We start from the raw sequence: 19,707 nt of genomic DNA, 5'->3' as shown, positions 1-19,707 counted from the left end.
GTAGAACAGTTGGGAAGACTTGGGGAAAGTCTTTTTGATCTTGTTGTAAAAAACAGAAACTTTAACGCTCACGAGAATTGCTTCCATTTTTTTATTGGAGAGTGCTATTTAGTTAATTATTTTTGCAGATGATTAATAGATAAATTCCTCACGTCCAGAAATATATTTTAGAATTTTTGGGGTTCCATAAGTTTGCGTTAGTTACAGATTACTACAGACTGTTCTGTTTTTGACAGATTCTGTTTTTCGTGTGTTGTTTGCTTATTTTGATGAATCTATGGCTAGTAAAAGAGTTTATAAACCATAGAGAAGTTGGAATACAGTAGGTTTAACACCAATATAAATAAAAAATGAGTTCATTACAGTACCTTGAAGTGATGTTTTGTTTTCTTTCGCTAACGGAGCTCACGAGATTTTTTCTGTTAAGTTTTGTGTTGTGAAGTTTTCAAGTTTTGGGTAAAGATTTGATGGATTATGGAACAAGGAGTGGCAAGAGCCTAAGCTTGGGATACCCATGGCACCCCAAGGTACAATACAAGGACACCAAAAAGCCTAAGCTTGAGGATGCCCCGGAAGGCATCTCCTCTTTTGTCTTCGTTCATCGGTAACTTTACTTGGAGCTATATTTTTATTCGCCACATGATATGTGTTTTGCTTGGAGCGTCTTGTATGATTTGAGTCTTTACTTTTTAGTTTACCACAATCATCCTTGCTATACACACCTTTTGAGATAGACACACATGAATTGGAATTTATTAGAATACTCTATGTGCTTCACTTATATCTTTTGAGCTATATAGTTTTTGCTCTAGTGCTTCACTTATATCTTTTTAGAGCACGGTGGTGGTTTTATTTAATAGAAATAATTGATCTCTAATGCTTCACTTATATTATTCTGAGAGTCCTTTAGAACAACATGGTAATTTTCTTTTAGGCATAATAAAAACTTTCATATAAGTGCATTGAATACTATGAGAAGTTTGATACTTGATGATTGTTTTGAGATATGGAGATGGTGATATTAGAGTCATGCTAGTTGAGTAGTTGTGAATTTGAGAAATACTTGTGTTGAAGTTTGTGATTCTCGTAGCATGCACGTATGGTGAACCGTTATGTGATGAAGTCGGAGCATGATTTATTTATTGATTGCCTTCCTTATGAGTGGCGGTCGGGGCGAGCGATGGTCTTTTCCTACCAATCTACCCCCCTAGGAGCATGCGCGTAGTACTTTGTTTCGGTAACTAATATATTTTTGCAAAAAGTATGTGAGTTCTTTATGACTAATGTTGAGTCCATGGATTATACGCCCCCTCACCCTTCCACATTTGCTAGCCTCTCTAGTATCGCGCAACTTTCGCCGGTACCATAAACCCACCATATACCTTCCTCAAAACAGCCACCATACCTACCTATTATGGCATTCCCATAGCCATTCCAAGATATATTTCCATGCAACTTTCCACCGTTTCGTTGTTATGACACACTTCATCATTGTCATATTGTCATGCATGATCATGTAATTGACATCATATTCGTGGCAAAGCCACCGTTCATAATTCTTTCATACATGTCATTCTTGATTCATTGCATATCCCGGTACATCGCCGGAGGCATTCACATAGTCATATTTTTTTTCTAAGTATTGAGTTGTAATTCTTGAGTTGTAAGTAAAAAGAAGTGTGATGATCATCATTATTAGAGTATTGTGCTAGTGAGGAAAGGATGATGGAGACTATGATTCCCCCACAAGTCGGGATGAGACTCTGGACAAAAAAAAGAAAAGAGGCCAAAAGAAAAAAGAAGAAGAAAGAAGGCCCAAATAAAAAAATGAGAGAAAAAGAGAGAAGGGACAATGTTACTATCCTTTTTCCACACTTGTGCTTCAAAGTAGCACCATGATCTTCATGATAGAGAGTCTCCTATGTTGTCACTTTCATAAACTAGTGGGAATTTTATATTATAGAACTTGGCTTGTATATTCCAATGATGGGCTTCCTCAAATTGCCCTAGGTCTTCGTGAGCAAGCAAGTTGGATGCACACTCACTTAGTCTCTTTTGTTGAGCTTTCATACACTTATAGCTCTAGTGCATCCATTGCATGGAAATCCCTACTCACTCACATTGATATCTATTGATGGGCATCTCCATAGCCCATTGATACGCCCATTTGATGTGAGACTATCTTCTCCTTTTTTGTCTTCTCCACAACCACCATTCTATTCCATCATAGTGCTATATCCATGGCTCACGCTCATATATTGCATGAAGATTGAAAAATTTTGAGAACATCAAAAGTATGAAACAATTGCTTGGCTTGTCATCGGGGTTGTGCATGATTTGATATTTTGTGTGATGAAGATAGAGCATAGCCAGACTATATGATTTTGTAGGGATAACTTTCTTTGGCCATGTTATTTTGAGAAGACATGATTGCTTAGTTAGTATGCTTGAAGTATTATTATTTCTATGTCAATATTAAACTTTTATCTTGAATCTTTCGGATCTGAACATTCATGCCACCATAAAGAAAAATTACATTGAGAAATATGTTAGGAAGCATTCCACATCAAAACTTCTGTTTTTATCATTTACCTACTCGAGGACGAGTAGGAATTAAGTTTGGGGATGCTTGATACGTCTCCAACGTATCTATAATTTTTGATTGCTCCATGCTATTATATTATCTATTTTGGATGTTAATGTGCTTATTTTTACACTTTTATATTATTTTTGGGACTAACCTATTAACCGGAGGCCCAACCCAAATAGCTGTTTTTTCCTATTTTAGAGTTTCGCCGAAAAGGAATATTAAACGGAGTCCAAACGGAATGAAACCTTCGAGAGCGTTATTTTTGGAACAAACGTGATCCAGGAGACTTGGAGTGGACGTCAAGAATCAATCGAGGAGGCCACGAGGCAGGGGGCCGCCCACCCCCTGGGCGCGCCCTCCACCCTCGTGGGCCCTCGTTGCTCCACCGACGTACTTCTTCCTCCTATATATATCCATATACCCTGCAAACATCCAGGAGCACCACGAAACCCTATTTCCACCGCCGCAACCTTCTGTACCCAAGAGATCTCATCTTGGGGCCTTTTCTGGAGCTCCGCCGGAGGGGGCATTGATCACGGAGGGCCTCTACATCCACTCCATGGCTCATCCGATGATTCATGAGTAGTTTACTTCAGACCTTCGGGTTCATAGCTAGTAGCTAGATGGCTTCTTCTCTCTCTTTGGATCTCAATATAAAATTCTCCTCGATTCTCTTGGAGATCTATTCGATGTAATCTTCTTTTGCGGTGTGTTTGTCGAGATCCGATGAATTGTGTGTTTATGATCAAGTTTATCTATGAACAATATTTGAATCTTCTCTTAATTCTTTTATGTATGATTGGTTTATCTTTGCAAGTCTCTTTGAATTATCAGTTTGGTTTGGCCTACTAGATTGATCTTTCTTGCAATGGGAGAAGTGCTTAGCTTTGGGTTCAATCTTGCGGTGCTCGATCCCAGTGACAGAAAGGGAAATGACATGTATTGTATTGTTGTCATCGAGGATAAAAAGATGGGGTTTATATCATATTGCATGAATTTATCCCTCTACATCATGTCATCTTGCTTAAGGCGTTACTCTGTTCTTATGAACTTACTCTAGATGCATGCTGGATAGCGGTCGATGTGTGGAGTAATAGTAGTAGATGCAGAATCGTTTCGGTCTACTTGTCTCGGACGTGATGCCTATATACATGATCATGCCTAGATATTCTCATAATTATTCGCTTTTCTATCAATTGCTCGACAGTAATTTGTTCACCCACCGTAATACTTATGCTTTCTTGAGAGAAGCCACTAGTGAAACCTATGGCCCCTGGTCTATTTTCCATCATACAAGTTTCCAATCTATTTTATTTTGCAATCTTTACTTTCAATCTATATCATAAAAATACCAAAAATATTTATCTTATTATTATCATCTCTATCAGATCTCACTCTTGCAAGTGGGCGTGAAGGGATTGACAACCCCTTTATCGCGTTGGTTGCGAGGTTCTTATTTGTTTGTGTAGGTACGAGGTGACTCGCGCGTGGTCTCCTACTGGATTGATACCTTGGTTCTCAGAAACTGAGGAAATTACTTACACTACTTTACTGCATCACCCTTTCCTCTTTAAGGGAAAACCAACGCAGTGCTCAAGAGGTAGCAGTCTCGGCAACCAACATGACAGTCGTTATTCATGTCATCTCCGGTTCGATGGGGCAAAGATGGCACAAGGAAGTGTATCCACTCTAAAGGCGTTGTTGTAGAAGAAGTTGACTTGTAGGTGTTTTTTCATATCTTGTAATGTTTTTGCCATCGTTGTCTTTGCTCTATACCTCATTTCTTTAAAAGGAGGCCATTTGGAGAGAGAAAGGACAACACTCTGTAAGCATCAGGCCATATTCAGCAAGCTTCTACCACACACATGGGTCGACCTCATAATCCCAACAATGTTGCCTTCCATTTTACTTCATCGGTGCTGGCAGTAGATTCAGGGGTATTTTACCTATAGTTCCATCTTCGTAAACGTGGCTTTGGCCACATCAGCAAAGGGGAGCTTCTGGCAACCACCCACAGAGATGCAGTGATGTCCTCCACTCATTCTTTCTTGCGCTTCTCGAGCTCATGGTCTTCCATTGAGAACATGATTTTGCAATGTTCTTCGGGGTCACCTATAAGCCAATCCAAGTGCTATTGTTGAAATATAGATCATTCCTACATGTGCAGATAGCCCAGAGGGTTGCAATGTGGACAAGATTAATAGTCTGATTCTTTTAGTTACCATCCCACGACCTAGCTATGTTGGGGAGCGTTGCAGAAAACAAAAAAATTCCTACATTTCACCAAGATCAATCTATGGAGTCAACTAGCAACGAGAGGAGAGTGCATCTACATACCCTTGTCGATCGCGAGCGGAAGCATTCAAGAGAACGGGGATGATGGAGTCGTACTCGCCGTGATCCAAATCACCGATGACCAAGTGCCGAACGGACGGCACCTCCGCGTTCAACACACGTACGGAGCGGATGACGTCTCCTCTTCTTGATCTAGCAAGGAGGAAGGAGAGGTTGATGAAGATCCAGGAGCATGACGGCGTGGTGGTGGATGCAGCAGTGATCGCAGCAGGGCTTCACCGAGCTTCTGCGAGAGGGAGAGGTGTAGCAGGGGAGAGGGAGGCGCCAAGGCTTGGGTGCGGCTGCTCTCCCTCTCCCCCTCCTTTATATAGGCCCCCTGGGGGGGCGCCAGCCCTGGAGATGGGATCTCCCAAGGGGCGGCGGCCAAAGGGGGGTGGAGTGCCCCCCAAGGCAAGTGGAGGCGCCCCCCACCCTAGGGTTTCCAACCCTAGGCGTAGGGGCGCGCCAAGGGGGGCGCACCAGCCCACTATGGGCTGGTTCCCCTCCCCACTTCAGCTCATGGGGCCCTCCGGGATGGGTGGCCCCACCCGGTGGACCCCCGGGACCCATTCGGTGGTCCCGGTACAATACCGGTGACCCCGAATCTTTCCCGATGGCCGAAACTACACTTCCTATATAATTTTCTTCACCTCCGGACCATTCCGGAACTCCTCGTGACGTCCAGGATCTCATCCGGGACTCCGAACAACTTTCAGATTACTGCATACTTATATCTCTACAACCCTAGCATCACCGAACATTAAGTGTGTAGACCCTATGGGTTCGGGAGACACGTAGACATGACCGAGACGGCTCTCCGGCCAATAACCAACAGCGGGATCTGGATACCCATGTTGGCTCCCACATGCTCCTCGATGATCTCATCGGATGAACCACGATGTCGAGGACTTAATCAATCCCGTATTCAATTCCCTTTGTCAATCGGTACGTTACTTGCCCGAGACTCGATCGTCGGTATCCCAATACCTTGTTCAGTCTCGTTACCGGCAAGTCACTTTACTCGTACCGTAATGCATGATCCCGTGATCAACCACTTGATCACATTGAGCTCATTATGATGATGCATTACCGAGTGGGCCCAGAGAGATACCTCTCCGTCATACGGAGTGACAAATCCCACTCTCGATTCGTGCCAACACAACAGACACTTTCGAAGACACCTGTAATGTACCTTTATAGTCACCCAGTTACGTTGTGATGTTTGGCACACCCAAGGCACTCCTACGGTATCCGGGAGTTGCACAATCTCATGGTCTAAGGAAATGATACTTGACATTTAGAAAAGCTACAACAAACGAACTACATGATCTTTGTGCTATGCTTAGGTTTGGGTCTTGTCCATCACATCATTCTCCTAATGATGTGATCCCGTTATCAATGACATCCCCATGTCCATAGCCAGGAAACCATGACTATCTGTTGATCAACGAGCTAGTCAACTAGAGGCTCACTAGGGACACATTGTGGTCTATGTATTCACACATGTATTACGATTTCCGGATAATACAATTATAGCATGAATAATAGACAATTATCATGAACAAGGAAATATAATAATCATTTTGCCTCCAGGGCATATTTCCAACAGTCTCCCACTTGCACTAGAGTCAATCATCTAGTTACATTGTGATGAATCGAACACCCATGGAATTCTGGTGTTGATCATGTTTTGCTCTAGGGAGAGGTTTAGTCAATGGATCTTCTACATTCAGGTCCATATGTACTTTACAAATCTCTATGTCTCCATTTTGAACACTTTCACGAATGGAGTTGAAGCGACGCTTGATATGCCTGGTCTTCCTGTGAAACCTGGGCTCCTTGGCAAGGGCAATAGCTCCAGTGTTGTCACAGAAGAGAGTCATCGGGCCCGACGAATTGGGTATGACTCCTAGGTCGGTAATGAACTCCTTCACCCAGACTGCTTCGTGTGCTGCCTCCGAGGCTGCCATGTACTCCGCTTCACATGTAGATCCCGCCACAACGCTTTGCTTGCAACTGCACCAGCTTACTGCCCCACCATTCAAAATATACACGTATCCGGTTTGTGACTTAGAGTCATCCAGATCTGTGTCGAAGCTAGCATCGACATAACCCTTTACGACGAGCTCTTCGTCACCTCCATAAACGAGAAACATTTCCTTGGTCCTTTTCAGGTACTTTAGGATATTCTTGACCGCTGTCTAGTGTTCCATGCCGGGATTACTTTGGTACCTTCCTACCAAACTTATGGCAAGGTTTACATCAGGTCTGGTACACAGCATAGCATACATGATAGACCATATGGCCGAGGCATAGGGGACAACACTCATCTTTTCTCTATCTTCTGCCGTGGTCGGGCATTGAGCCATGCTCAATCTCGTACCTTGCAATACAGGCAAGAACCCCTTCTTTGACTGATCCATTTTGAACTTCTTCAATATCTTGTCAAGGTACGTACTCTGTGAAAGACCAATGAGGCGTCTCGATCTATCTCTATAGATCTTGATGCCTAATATATAAGCATCTTCTCCAAGGTCCTTCATTGAAAAACACTTGTTCAAGTAGGCCTTTATGCTTTCCAAGAATTCTATATCATTTCCCATCAACAGTATGTCATCCACATACAATATGAGAAATGCTACAGAGCTCCCAGTCACTTTCTTGTAAATGCAGGCTTCTCCATAAGTCTGCATAAACCCAAATGCTTTGATCATCTCATCAAAACGAATGTTCCAACTCCGAGATGCTTGCACCAGCCCATAAATCGAGTGTTGGATCTTGCACACCTTGTCAGCATTCTTAGGATCGACAAAACCTTCCGGCTGCATCATATACAATTCTTCCTTAAGGAAACCATTAAGGAATGCCGTTTTGACGTCCATTTGCCATATCTCATAATCATAGAATGCAGCAATTGCTAACATGATTCGGACGGACTTCAGCTTCGCTACGGGTGAGAAAGTCTCATCGTAGTCAACCCCTTGAACTTGTCGATAACCCTTAGCGACAAGCCGAGCTTTATAGATGGTCACATTACCATCCGCGTCTGTCTTCTTCTTAAAGATCCATTTATTTTCTATGGCTCGCCGATCAACGGGCAAGTCAGTCAAAGTCCATACTTCGTTTTCATACATGGATCCTATCTCGGATTTCATGGCTTCCAGCCATTTGTCAGAATCCGGGCCCGCCATCGCTTCTTCATAGTTCGAAGGTTCACCGTTGTCTAAAAACATGATTTCCAAGACAGGGTTGCCGTACCAGTCTGGTGCGGAACGTGTCCTTGTGGACCTACGAAGTTCAGTAGCAACTTGATCTGAAGTTTCATGATCATCATCATCAACTTCCTCTCTAGGCGGTGCAGGCACCTCAGGAATATTTTCTTAAGCTGTGCCACTTACCGGTTCAAGAGGTAATACTTCATCAAGTTCTACCTTCCTCCCACTTATTTCTTTCGAGAGAAACTCTTTCTCTAGAAAGGACCCATTCTTGGCAACAAAGATCTTGCCTTCAGATCTGAGGTTGAAGATATACCCAACAGTTTCTTTAGGGTATCCTATGAAGACGCATTTTTCCGACTTGGGTTCGAGCTTTTCAGGTTGAAGTTTCTTGACATAAGCATCGCATCCCCAAACTTTTAGAAACGACAGCTTAGGTTTCTTCCCAAACCATAATTCATACGGTGTCGTCTCAACGGATTTCGACGGAGCCCTATTTAAAGTGAATGCGGTAGTCTCTAAAGCATAGCCCCAAAATGATAGCGGTAAATCGATAAGAGACATCATAGATCGCACCATATCTAATAGAGTGCGATTACGACGTTCGGACACACCATTACACTGAGGTGTTCCAGGCGGCGTTAGTTGTGAAACTATTCCACATTTTCTTAAGTGTGTGCCAAATTCGTGACTCAAGTATTCTCCCCCACGATCTGATCGCAAGAACTTGATTTTCCTGTCACGTTGATTCTCAACCTCACTCTGAAATCCCTTGAACTTTTCAAAGGTCTCAGACTTGTGTTTCATTAAGTAGACATACCCATATCTACTCAAGTCATCAGTGAGGGTGAGAACATAACGATAGCCACCGCGAGCCTCAACACTCATTGGACCGCACACATCAGTATGTATGATTTCCAATAAGTTGGTTGCTCGCTCCATTGTTCCTGAGAATGGAGTCTTGGTCATTTTACCCATGAGGCATGGTTCGCACGTGTCAAATGATTCGTAATCAAGAGACTCTAAAAGTCCATCTGCATGGAGCTTCTTCATGCGTTTGACACCTATGTGACCAAGGCGGCAGTGCCACAAGTATGTGGGACTATCATTATCAATCTTACATCTTTTGGTATTCACACTATGAACATGTGTAGCATTACGCTCGAGATTCATTAAGAATAAACCATTCACCATCGGAGCATGACCATAAAATATATCTCTCATATAAATAGAACAACCATTATTCTCGGATTTAAATGAGTAGCCATCTCGTATTAAACGAGATCCTGATACAATGTTCATGCTCAAAGTTGGCACTAAATAACAATTATTGAGGTTTAAAACTAATCCCGTAGGTCAATGTAGAGGTAGCGTGCCGACGGCGATCACATCGACCTTGGAACCATTCCCGACGCGCATCGTTACCTCGTCCTTCGCCAGTCTCCGCTTATTCCGCAGCTCCTGCTTTGAGTCACAAATGTGAGCAACCGCACCAGTATCAAATACCCAGGAGCTACTATGATTACTGGTAAGGTACACATCAATTACATGTATATCACATATACTTTTGTGATGCCGGCCTTCTTGTCCGCTAAGTATTTGGGGCAGTTCCGCTTCCAGTGACCACTTCCCTTGCAATAAAAGCACTCAGTCTCGGGCTTGGGTCCATTCTTTGGCTTCTTCCCGGTAGCTTGCTTACCGGGCGTGGCAACTCCCTTGCCGTCCTTCTTGAAGTTCTTCTTACCCTTGCCTTTCTTGAACTTAGTGGTTTTATTCACCATCAACACTTGATGTTCCTTTTTGACTTCTACCTCTGCTGATTTCAGCATTGCAAATACTTCAAGAATGGTCTTTTCCATCCCCTGCATATTGAAGTTCATCACAAAGCTCTTATAGCATGGTGGAAGCGACTGAAGGATTCTGTCAATGACCGCATCATCCGGGAGATTAACTCCCAGCTGAGTCAAGCGGTTATGCAACCCAGACATTTTGAGTATGTGCTCACTGACAGAACTATTTTCCTCCATCTTACAGCTGAAGAACTTGTCAGAGACTTCATATCTCTCGACCCGGGCATGAGCTTGGAAAACCATTTTCAGCTCTTCGAACATCTCATATGCTCCGTGTCGCTCAAAACGCTTTTGGAGCCCCGGTTCTAAGCTGTAAAGCATGCCGCACTGAACGAGGGAGTAATCATCAGCACGTGTCTGCCAAGCGTTCATAACGTCTTGGTTCTGTGGGACGGGTGCGTCACCTAGCGGTGCTTCTAGGACATAATCTTTCTTGGCAGCTATGAGGATGATCCTCAGGTTCCGGACCCAGTCCGTATAGTTGCTGTCATCGTCTTTCAGCTTGGTTTTCTCTAGGAATGCATTGAAGTTGAGGACAACGTTGGCCATTTGATCTACAAGACATATTGTAAAGATTTTAGACTAAGTTCATGATAATTAAGTTCATCTAATCAAATTATTCAATAAACTCCCACTTAGATAGACATCCCTCCAGTCATCTAAGTATAACATGATCCGAGTTGACTAGGCCGTGTCCGATCATCACGTGAGACGGACTAGTCAACATCGGTGAACATCTTCATGTTGATCGTATCTTCTATACGACTCATGCTCGACCTTTCGGTCTTCTGTGTTCCGAGGCCATGTCTGTACATGCTAGGCTCGTCAAGTCAACCTAAGTGTATTGCGTGTGTAAATTTGTCTTACACCCGTTGTATGTGAACGTTGGAATCTATCACACCCGATCATCAGGTGGTGCTTCGAAACAACGAACTGTCGCAACGGCGCACAGTTAGGGGGAACACTTTCTTGAAATTATTATGAGGGGTCATCTTATTTACTACCGTCGTTCTAAGTAAACAAGATGCAAAAACATGATAAACATCACATGCAATCAAATAATAGTGACATGATATGGCCAATATCATATAGCTCCTTTGATCTCCATCTTGGGGCTCCATGATCATCTTGTCACCGGCATGACACCATGATCTCCATCATCATGATCTCCATCATAGTTTCTCCATGAAGTTGCTCGCCAACTATTACTTCTACTACTATGGCTAACACGTTTAGCAATAAAGTAAAGTAATTTACATGGCGTTTCTTAATGATACGCAGGTCATACAAAAAATAAAGACAACTCCTATGGCTCCTGCCGGTTGTCATACTCATCGACATGCAAGTCGTGATTCCTATTACAAGAACATGATCAATCTCATACATCACATATATCATTCATCATTCATCACAACCTTTGGCCATATCACATCACAAAACACTTGCTGCAAAAACAAGTTAGACGTCCTCTAATTGTTGTTGCAAGTTTTTACGTGGCTGCTATAGGTTTCTAGCAAGAACGTTTCTTACCTACGCCAAAACCACAACGTGAATTGCCAATTTCTATTTGCCCTTCATAAGGACCCTGTTCATTGAATCCGATCCGACTAAAGTGGGAGAGACAGACACCCGCCAGCCACCTTATGCAACTAGTGCATGTCAGTCGGTGGAACCGGTCTCACGTAAGCGTACATGTAAGGTTGGTCCAGGCTGCTTCATCCCACGATGCCGCGGAATCAAGATAAGACTAGTAATGGCAAGAAAATTGACAATATCGACGCCCACAACTACTTTGTGTTCTACTCGTGCATAGTAACTACGCATAGACCTAGCTCATGATGCCACTGTTGGGGAACGTTGCAGAAAACAAAAAAAATCCTACGTTTCACCAAGATCAATCTATGGAGTCAACTAGCAACGAGAGGAGAGTGCATCTACATACCCTTGTAGATCGCGAGCGGAAGCGTTCAAGAGAATGGGGATGATGGAGTCGTACTCGCCGTGATCCAAATCACCGATGACCAAGTGCCGAACGGACGGCACCTCCGCGTTGAACACACGTACAGAGCGGATGACGTCTCCTCCTTCTTGATCCAGCAAGGGGGGAGTAGAGGTTGATGAAGATCCAGCAGCACGACGGCGTGGTGGTGGATGCAGCAGTGATCGCAGTAGGGCTTCGCCGAGCTTCTACGAGAGGGAGAGGTGTAGCAGGGGAGAGGGAGGCGCCAAGGCTTGGGTGCGGCTGCTCTCCCTCTCCCCCTCCTTTATATAGGCCCCCTGGGGGGCGCCGGCCCTGGAGATGGGATCTCCCAAGGGGCGGCGGCCAAAGGGGGGTGGAGTGCCCCCCAAGGCAAGTGGAGGCGCCCCCCACCTTAGGGTTTCCAACCCTAGGCACAGGGGGGCCCAAGGGGGGCGCACCAGCCCACTATGGGCCTGTTCCCCTCCCCACTTCAGCCCATGGGGCCCTCCGGGATGGGTGGCCCCACCCGGTGGACCCCCGGGACCCATCCGGTGGTCCCGGTACAATACCGGTGACCCCGAATCTTTCCCGATGGCCGAAACTACACTTCCTATATATAATTCTTCACCTCCAGACCATTCCAGAACTCCTCGTGATGTCCAGGATCTCATCCGGGACTCCGAACAACTTTCGGATTACTGCATACTTATATCTCTACAACCCTAGCGTCACCGAACCTTAAGTGTGTAGACCCTATGGGTTCGGGAGACACGTACACATGACCGAGACGGCTCTCCGGCCAATAACCAACAGCGGGATCTGGATACCCATGTTGGCTCCCACATGCTCCTCGATGATCTCATCGGATGAACCACAATGTCGAGGACTTAATCAATCCCGTATTCAATTCCCTTTGTCAATCGGTACGTTACTTGCCCGAGACTCGATCGTCGGTATCCCAATACCTTGTTCAGTCTCGTTACCGGCAAGTCACTTTACTCGTACCGTAATGCATGATCCCGTGATCAACCACTTGATCACAATGAGCTCATTATGATGATGCATTACCGAGTGGGCCCATAGAGATACCTCTCCGTCATACAGAGTGACAAATCCCAGCCTTGATTCGTGCCAACCCAACAGACACTTTCGGAGACACCTGTAATGTACCTTTATAGTCACCCAATTACGTTGTGATGTTTGGCACACCCAAGGCACTCCTACGGTATCCGGGAGTTGCACAATCTCATGGTCTAAGGAAATGATACTTGACATTCAGAAAAGCTACAGCAAACGAACTACACGATCTTTGTGCTATGCTTAGGTTTGGGTCTTGTCCATCACATCATTCTCCTAATGATGTGATCCCGTTATCAATGACATCCCCATGTCCATAGCCAGGAAACCATGACTATCTGTTGATCAATGAGCTAGTCAACTAGAGGCTCACTAGGGACACATTGTGGTCTATGTATTCACACATGTATTACGATTTCCGGATAATACAATTATAGCATGAATAATAGACAATTATCATGAACAAGGAAATATAATAATCATTTTATTATTGCCTCTAGGGCATATTTCCAACAAGCTACACCTTCATAGGTGCTAGCAAGAGCAATCTTTCAAATCTCTACTGCTACAACACAATCAAAGAAGGGAGAATATCATACGGAAACCAATATTCAATAAAAACTTCATGGAAAACATATTTGAAAGTTTTGAATTTTGTTGAAAGAAATACAGGATGCTAAGAGGGTGATGTTTTATCGCCACGCAAAATTTCAAGCTAAAACACATTACGAGATGTGTGATGTCGCCATTCAGGGCTGAATTTGTATTTTTCATAGCTCACATCTCATAATGTGTTTCAACTTCAAATTTTGTGTGACGATAAACATCATCCTCTTAACATCCCATATTTTTTCAGATTTTTTTCAAACTTCAATACATCTTTTTCTCATGGTTTTCACTGGTTTCTACCGAATATTGGTTTCCGTATGACATTTTCCCATCAAAGAATACATGAGAGCAAGATTCCGCCTCACTACGGACAGGCATGAAAAATCATCAAGCTGCTGCCTCTTGATCAGCTTGTCTTGTCTCTACTCAGCAACTTATTATGAGAAAGAATCCAAAGAAATATGTGTATTTTAGGCGGTACATTTTTTTGCGAAAAAGGCGGTACTTTAACTCTGAGCTGCCAACCGTTTATGATTATAGGAGGTGGGCTATTTATAGTCACTAGGCAACCCGATCTGATTTATCCGAAATGACCCTGAGTCACTAAGGAACTGACACGTGTTCCAACGGTCAGATTTCAAACACACACAGCAATTTTACTTGGGCTACAAGAAAAGCTGACTTGTCCAACTCTGGACAAGATTCGCTCTCATAGTCTTCACTCGAAGACATAGGATTTTAGTTAAGCATCACTTCAGTCATTCTGACTGGTTCTCTTGGATCCCACTTAACAGTACGGTGGTTCCTATGACTCAATCAAAGAAGAAAAAGAACTACGAAAGATCTAAGTCTTCGTGCTTCATAGTCTTTATGTGATGTCTTCTCTTGTCATAGTCTTCAATGTGAATGTCTTCAGATACCACCTTTGACTTCAATGTCTTCATACATTTTTAGGGGTCATCTCTGGTAGGAAAACCGAATCAATGAGGGACTTCTACATATGTTATCCTGCAATTCTCACAAACACATTAGTCCCTCAACTAGATTTGTCGTCAATACTCCAAAACCAACTAGGGGTGACACTAGATGTACTTACAAAACACATTACGAGATGTGTGATGTCACTATTCAGGGCTAAATTTGTCTTCTTCATAGCTCACATCTCATAATGTGTTTCAACTTGAAATTTTGTGTGACAATAAACATCATCCTTTTAACATCCCAGATTTTTTTTCAGATTTTTTTCAAACTTCAAAACATCTTTTTCTCATGGTTTTCACTGATTTCTACCAAATGTTGGTTTCCGTATGATATTTTCCCATCAAAGAATACATGAGAGCAAGATTCCGCCTCACTATGGACAGGCATGAAAAATCATCAAGCTGCTGCCTCTTGATCAGCTTGTCTTGTCTCTACGCAGCAACTTATTATGAGAAAGAAGCCAAAGAAATATGTGTATTTTAGGTGGTACATTTTTTTTTGCGAAAAAGGCGGTACTTTTCATACAATCTTATACAGTAAATCCCTTTTCCGTATAAACTAAACACCCACATTTCATCATTTGTGTACTTTAGGAGACTGCTTATTTTGCTTGCAAGCGCATCGTTTGATTCTAGTAAGATCCACCATGCTAGTACGGAAGGATTCCCAAGGCCCTTCCGTACTCGACGACGTTGTCGTATATCTCGTCCAGGTTCTTGTACTTGTACTCGAACCCTTCCTTGACGAGCTTCGCCGATGAAACGCACACTCTTGGCTTCTCGGGGAGATCGCCGAACCTGAAGACAAACAAACAAACAAACATTTGAGTGCACGAGCTTTGGAACTCGCCATGACCAGAAGGGACGAGTCAAGACATTCGTGCGTACCGATCTGTATCGACTTTGTACTGCGGGTACTTTGCGGCCAAGAACCGGGCTAGACCCACGGCAGTGGTGTTGATGCTGGAGACGATGTAGCGCCCCGACGCGGCCTCCTCCTCGGCGAGGAACAGCTCGGCGCGGCAGAGGTCGTCGATGTGGACCATCGGGATCGAACCCGACGCCCTCTGAATGTGTTCCAGGATGCCGGCTCTCGCATCATCGCCTAATACCATCGCACGCACGTCATGTTCAAGTAATCGGTCGGACAGAGCGTGTCTGCCGGTATGTCTTGATTCGTTTCAGGCCTCACCGGATAGCAGGGAGAGGACGTGGCCGACGCTGGTGAGGACATCCGCCGCCGGCGCCTCGCCGACGACGACGACGGGGCACACGGTGACGAGGCTGATGCCGTTCTCCTCCGCGAACGCGCGCGCCGCCTTCTCCAGAAGCACCTTCGACACAGGGTACGCCTGCGATATGGCACGCTAGCATCATCGGTTCATCCGTGACTGAAATGATTGAACAGATCGAAAACACTGAAAGTTGATATATGTTTACGTACCCAAGGACCGGTTTTTGTCGATCTGAGGAACTCGACGTCGGACCAGGATTCCTCGTCAAGGACATGGCCATCGCCTTCCAGCGGCCGGCTGGATACCGCGGCCGCCGACGATGTCAGGACCACGCGCTTCACCGTCCCCGCTCGCACGCACGACCTCATCACGTTGAGTGTTCCGTGGACGGCCGGCTCGATCACGTCCTTCTGCCACCGCCGGATGAATTATATAAGCAGTGTGCGATAGTGACAGATGATACTTTCAGTTTCAGATATCAGCGACTGGGACAGAAACTTTGGTGGCTGACGTTTTACCTCAGGGTTCTCCGCTTCGAGGTTCACCGGAGCGGCGACGAGGAACGCGTAGTCGCAGCCGGCAACGGCGCCGTCAAAGCTGCCCTCTTCGTTCAGATCGGCGCGGAAGACCTCCAAGGGGCCGAGCCCCGCCAAGGCCTTGAGATGCGCGTTCTTCTCCGTGTCATCTGCGAACCCAAAACGCCATGATCGGGCTCATTCAGACTTGAGAGTACCATGTACAGAACCCTCAACCAGAGGCAAACAAAGATTCCAGTATTTAAATTACCGGGGTTCCTGACGGTGGTCTTGACGGCGTACCCCTTCTCCAGCAGCATCTTCACCAGCGCCGACGCGATGTACCCGCTGCCGCCGGTGACGCACGCCGTCTCCCTCCTCCTCGTCCCATCGCCTGCTGCCGACGCCATATCGCCGATGATCACTACTCTGCAGTACGCCTGGCAACAACTCGAGCATGGGAGCTCTGTTTCTGCGAGGCAACTCGATGATGCTCGCACTCTGCACTAACGTGCATTTATGTACAGATATCATGGCTGAAGGTTGACAGGCAGGTCGAGATTTCAGGATGCCCAACGACCAGCGTGGGCTGCAACAGAAAATACGGCGAGGAGCCTGACGTGCTGCTGGCCAAAAAGATGCTGTTGACTGAAAGACGTTGAGAATCTCAAGAAGCAAAACCAAATGACGTTGCGGATATATAGGAGCACGAGGTAACTATACAATTCTCACCAAATCAAACAAATGGATTCAATTTAGCCTCTCTTGCATGCTGTTTTTTAGGGTTGGAAGTGGAGGATCAAAAAATAAATGTTGCTTGTCAATGGATGATGTATTTGGTCATGTCTCAGGCCAGAAGGAGCGACAGGATTAATTACAATCACAACAAGAAAGAACTAGAGAAGGGAGCAAGAAATCGCGGCACACATTCAGGATTTCGTTCAGAAATAGAGAAGGGTACAGATGGCGTTCTCACCTTCGGGATTTCACCAGATCTCAAGGAACAAGAAAGATTGTTGGGGGAAAGATGAATCAAAGCCAATAAATTAGTTTTCCAAGCAATTTCTTCTCCTTTCCACAAGAACAAGTGAGAGAGAGAGCAGGTCGTGAGTGAGCTGTGAGGTATGAACGAAGGGGAAAAGTGAGTGGAGGGGAAAGTGCTTTAAACAGTTAGGCGCCTCAAACCCGTCTTATACCTAGTCGGACGCCACTGCAGTACGTCCGGCAACTCTCTCACTCCGCCTTGCGCTTGATGTGTTTGGCACATTGCCCAACCGGATTTTTTGTGATTTTATTAGGGAAAACGATGGATTCCAATGATTCGTCAGACAAGGAGTATGGACAGTCAGAGCTTGATTCAAAGTGTTCTTCGATTTCTCGGATTCGGACGAAGAAGTGGACATGATCATGCTCATGAGCATGCAAGAGGAAATGGACCGACAAGTGGAGCATATTCTCAACTTCAAGGGCTCAATCAAAGGAAGAAGAGTGATCAACCGGGATAGGGTGCCCGGAGCAAAGCTACTGCACAGGGACTACTTTGCTCCCAATCCTACTTTCTCGGATGATCCATTGTTTCGTTGTTGTTTTCGCTTGCGGAAACCATTGTTTTTGCGCATTGTGGAGGGAGTGGAGGCACACGACGACTACTTCAAGCTCACAAGGAATTGATGCGGATAACTCTCTTTCTCTGCAAGCAGAAATGTACGACTGCTTTAAGGATGCTTGCACTTGGTACTGTTGTAGATGCCGTTGGTGAGATGGTCGGGATGGGGGAGAGCACGTGCTTGAAGACTACTGTCAAGTTTGCCCGCGTCGTGGTGAAGGTGTTTGGACCTGGGTATCTCTGAGAACCAAATGCGCAGGACGGTGAGAAGTTGTTGCCTATTGAAGAGGCAAGAAGGTTTCTAGGAATGATCGAATCAATTGATTGCATGCATTGGCAATGGAAGAACTGCCCCAAAGATTTGCGGACAATGTATCAAGGTCACACCAGAGAAGCCACCATCATATTAGAAGCGGTGTCATCACATGACTTCTGGATTTGGCATGCTTTCTTTGGAATGTCGGGTTCTCCCAACAATATCAACGTGCTTTAACGATCTCTCGTGTTCAGGAGGCTTTGCAATGGGGAATCACCGCCGTGCAACTACACAGTCATGGCCGAGACTACAACATGGGATAATATCTTGCTGATGGTATCTATCCTCGGTGGGCGGCATTTCTGAAGACCATATCCGAACCGCATGGCAATAAACAGAACCACTTTGCAACAATGCAGGAAGCGGCTAGGAAGGATGTGGAGAGGGCATTTGGTGTGCTTCAAGCTCGTTGGGGAATTGTGCGAAGTGCTGCAATGATGTGGGAATCAGAAACTTTGTCGCAACTGATGACGTGTTGAGTTATTCTGCACAATATGATTGTCGAGAATGAGGGTGATGGTGTAGTCCAAACCAATGATTCTGAAGCACCAGGAGAACAAGTTGAAATCCTAGAAGATCAAGATGCGGCTCGGCTTATGAACTTTCTGTAGATGCATCAGAATCTTCGAGATCATCGGTTGCACACGCAGCTACTCAACGATCTTGTGGAGCACATGTGAACCCACGATGAAAACCAATGAGCTAATGCTTGAGTTCTGCACTTAAAATAAATTTTATGTAAACACTATCTATGCTCCGTACCAACATTTTTTATTTATGTGCATGGATTTTCATGAATTCGAGAGTCCGAATTTGAGATATGTGGATGCCAGGAGGGAAATATGAAGGCCCATCCGGACGCGTCCGCGGACGTATAGGGGGTCAGATTTCCCAAGTCCGGTTGTAGATGCTCTTAGGCCTTGTTCGGACGCTAAGGTGGATATTTCCAAGGAAAAGATGGCTAGGGTAGAATATTCTAGGTAAAACTAAAATTCCATGGAAAACTTACATGACCCTTTGGAGAGATTATAATAGTACCGGTCAAGGAGGAGAGGCAACACCTAGAGCAGTACGTGGTGGCAGGAGTGGGAGGTGGCGACCTGGTGGGAATGGGTTAGAGTATACCTGGCCATCCGTTGGGCCGGGCCTAACATAGCCCGAAACAAAAAAACCTATGCCTGGGCCTAGCCCGAGTCAGCCGCCGGGACTAGAATTTAGGCCCAAGCCCGGCCCATCAAAGAAAAAGCCCGCCAGGCCTTGTGTAGGGCCTTCGGGCTCAAAACGTAGGCCCAGGCCTGGCCCATGGGCAAGACCGAGCCGGGACGGGTCGGGTCAGGTATCCCATGGCTAGGTATAGGTGAGAGAGAAGTGTAGTGGGCGAGCAAGACAGGAAATTCCCTCCTGATGTCGCGAGGTGAGG

At 45.2% G+C, this 19,707-nt stretch overlaps 1 protein-coding gene across 1 annotated transcript; it reads right to left on the bottom strand.

Moving 5' to 3' along the window:
• Positions 1 to 15,134: 15,134 nt before the first annotated feature.
• LOC119356613 (anthocyanidin reductase ((2S)-flavan-3-ol-forming)-like) lies at positions 15,135 to 17,480 on the bottom strand. The gene is made up of 6 exons (XM_037623600.1): positions 16,637 to 17,480; positions 16,369 to 16,535; positions 16,060 to 16,260; positions 15,808 to 15,967; positions 15,504 to 15,720; positions 15,135 to 15,413 (listed from the first exon to the last, which is right to left on the bottom strand). Exons 1-6 carry the CDS (start codon positions 16,773 to 16,775, stop codon positions 15,266 to 15,268), a joined length of 1,032 nt encoding a protein of 343 aa, XP_037479497.1. The 5' UTR covers positions 16,776 to 17,480; the 3' UTR covers positions 15,135 to 15,265.
• Between the last annotated feature and the right edge of the window lie 2,227 nt (positions 17,481 to 19,707).

Source organism: Triticum dicoccoides, chromosome 2A (assembly GCF_002162155.2).
Source record: "Triticum dicoccoides isolate Atlit2015 ecotype Zavitan chromosome 2A, WEW_v2.0, whole genome shotgun sequence".
Taxonomy (NCBI): domain Eukaryota; kingdom Viridiplantae; phylum Streptophyta; class Magnoliopsida; order Poales; family Poaceae; genus Triticum; species Triticum dicoccoides.
This window is presented reverse-complemented; position numbering and strand designations above follow the sequence as displayed.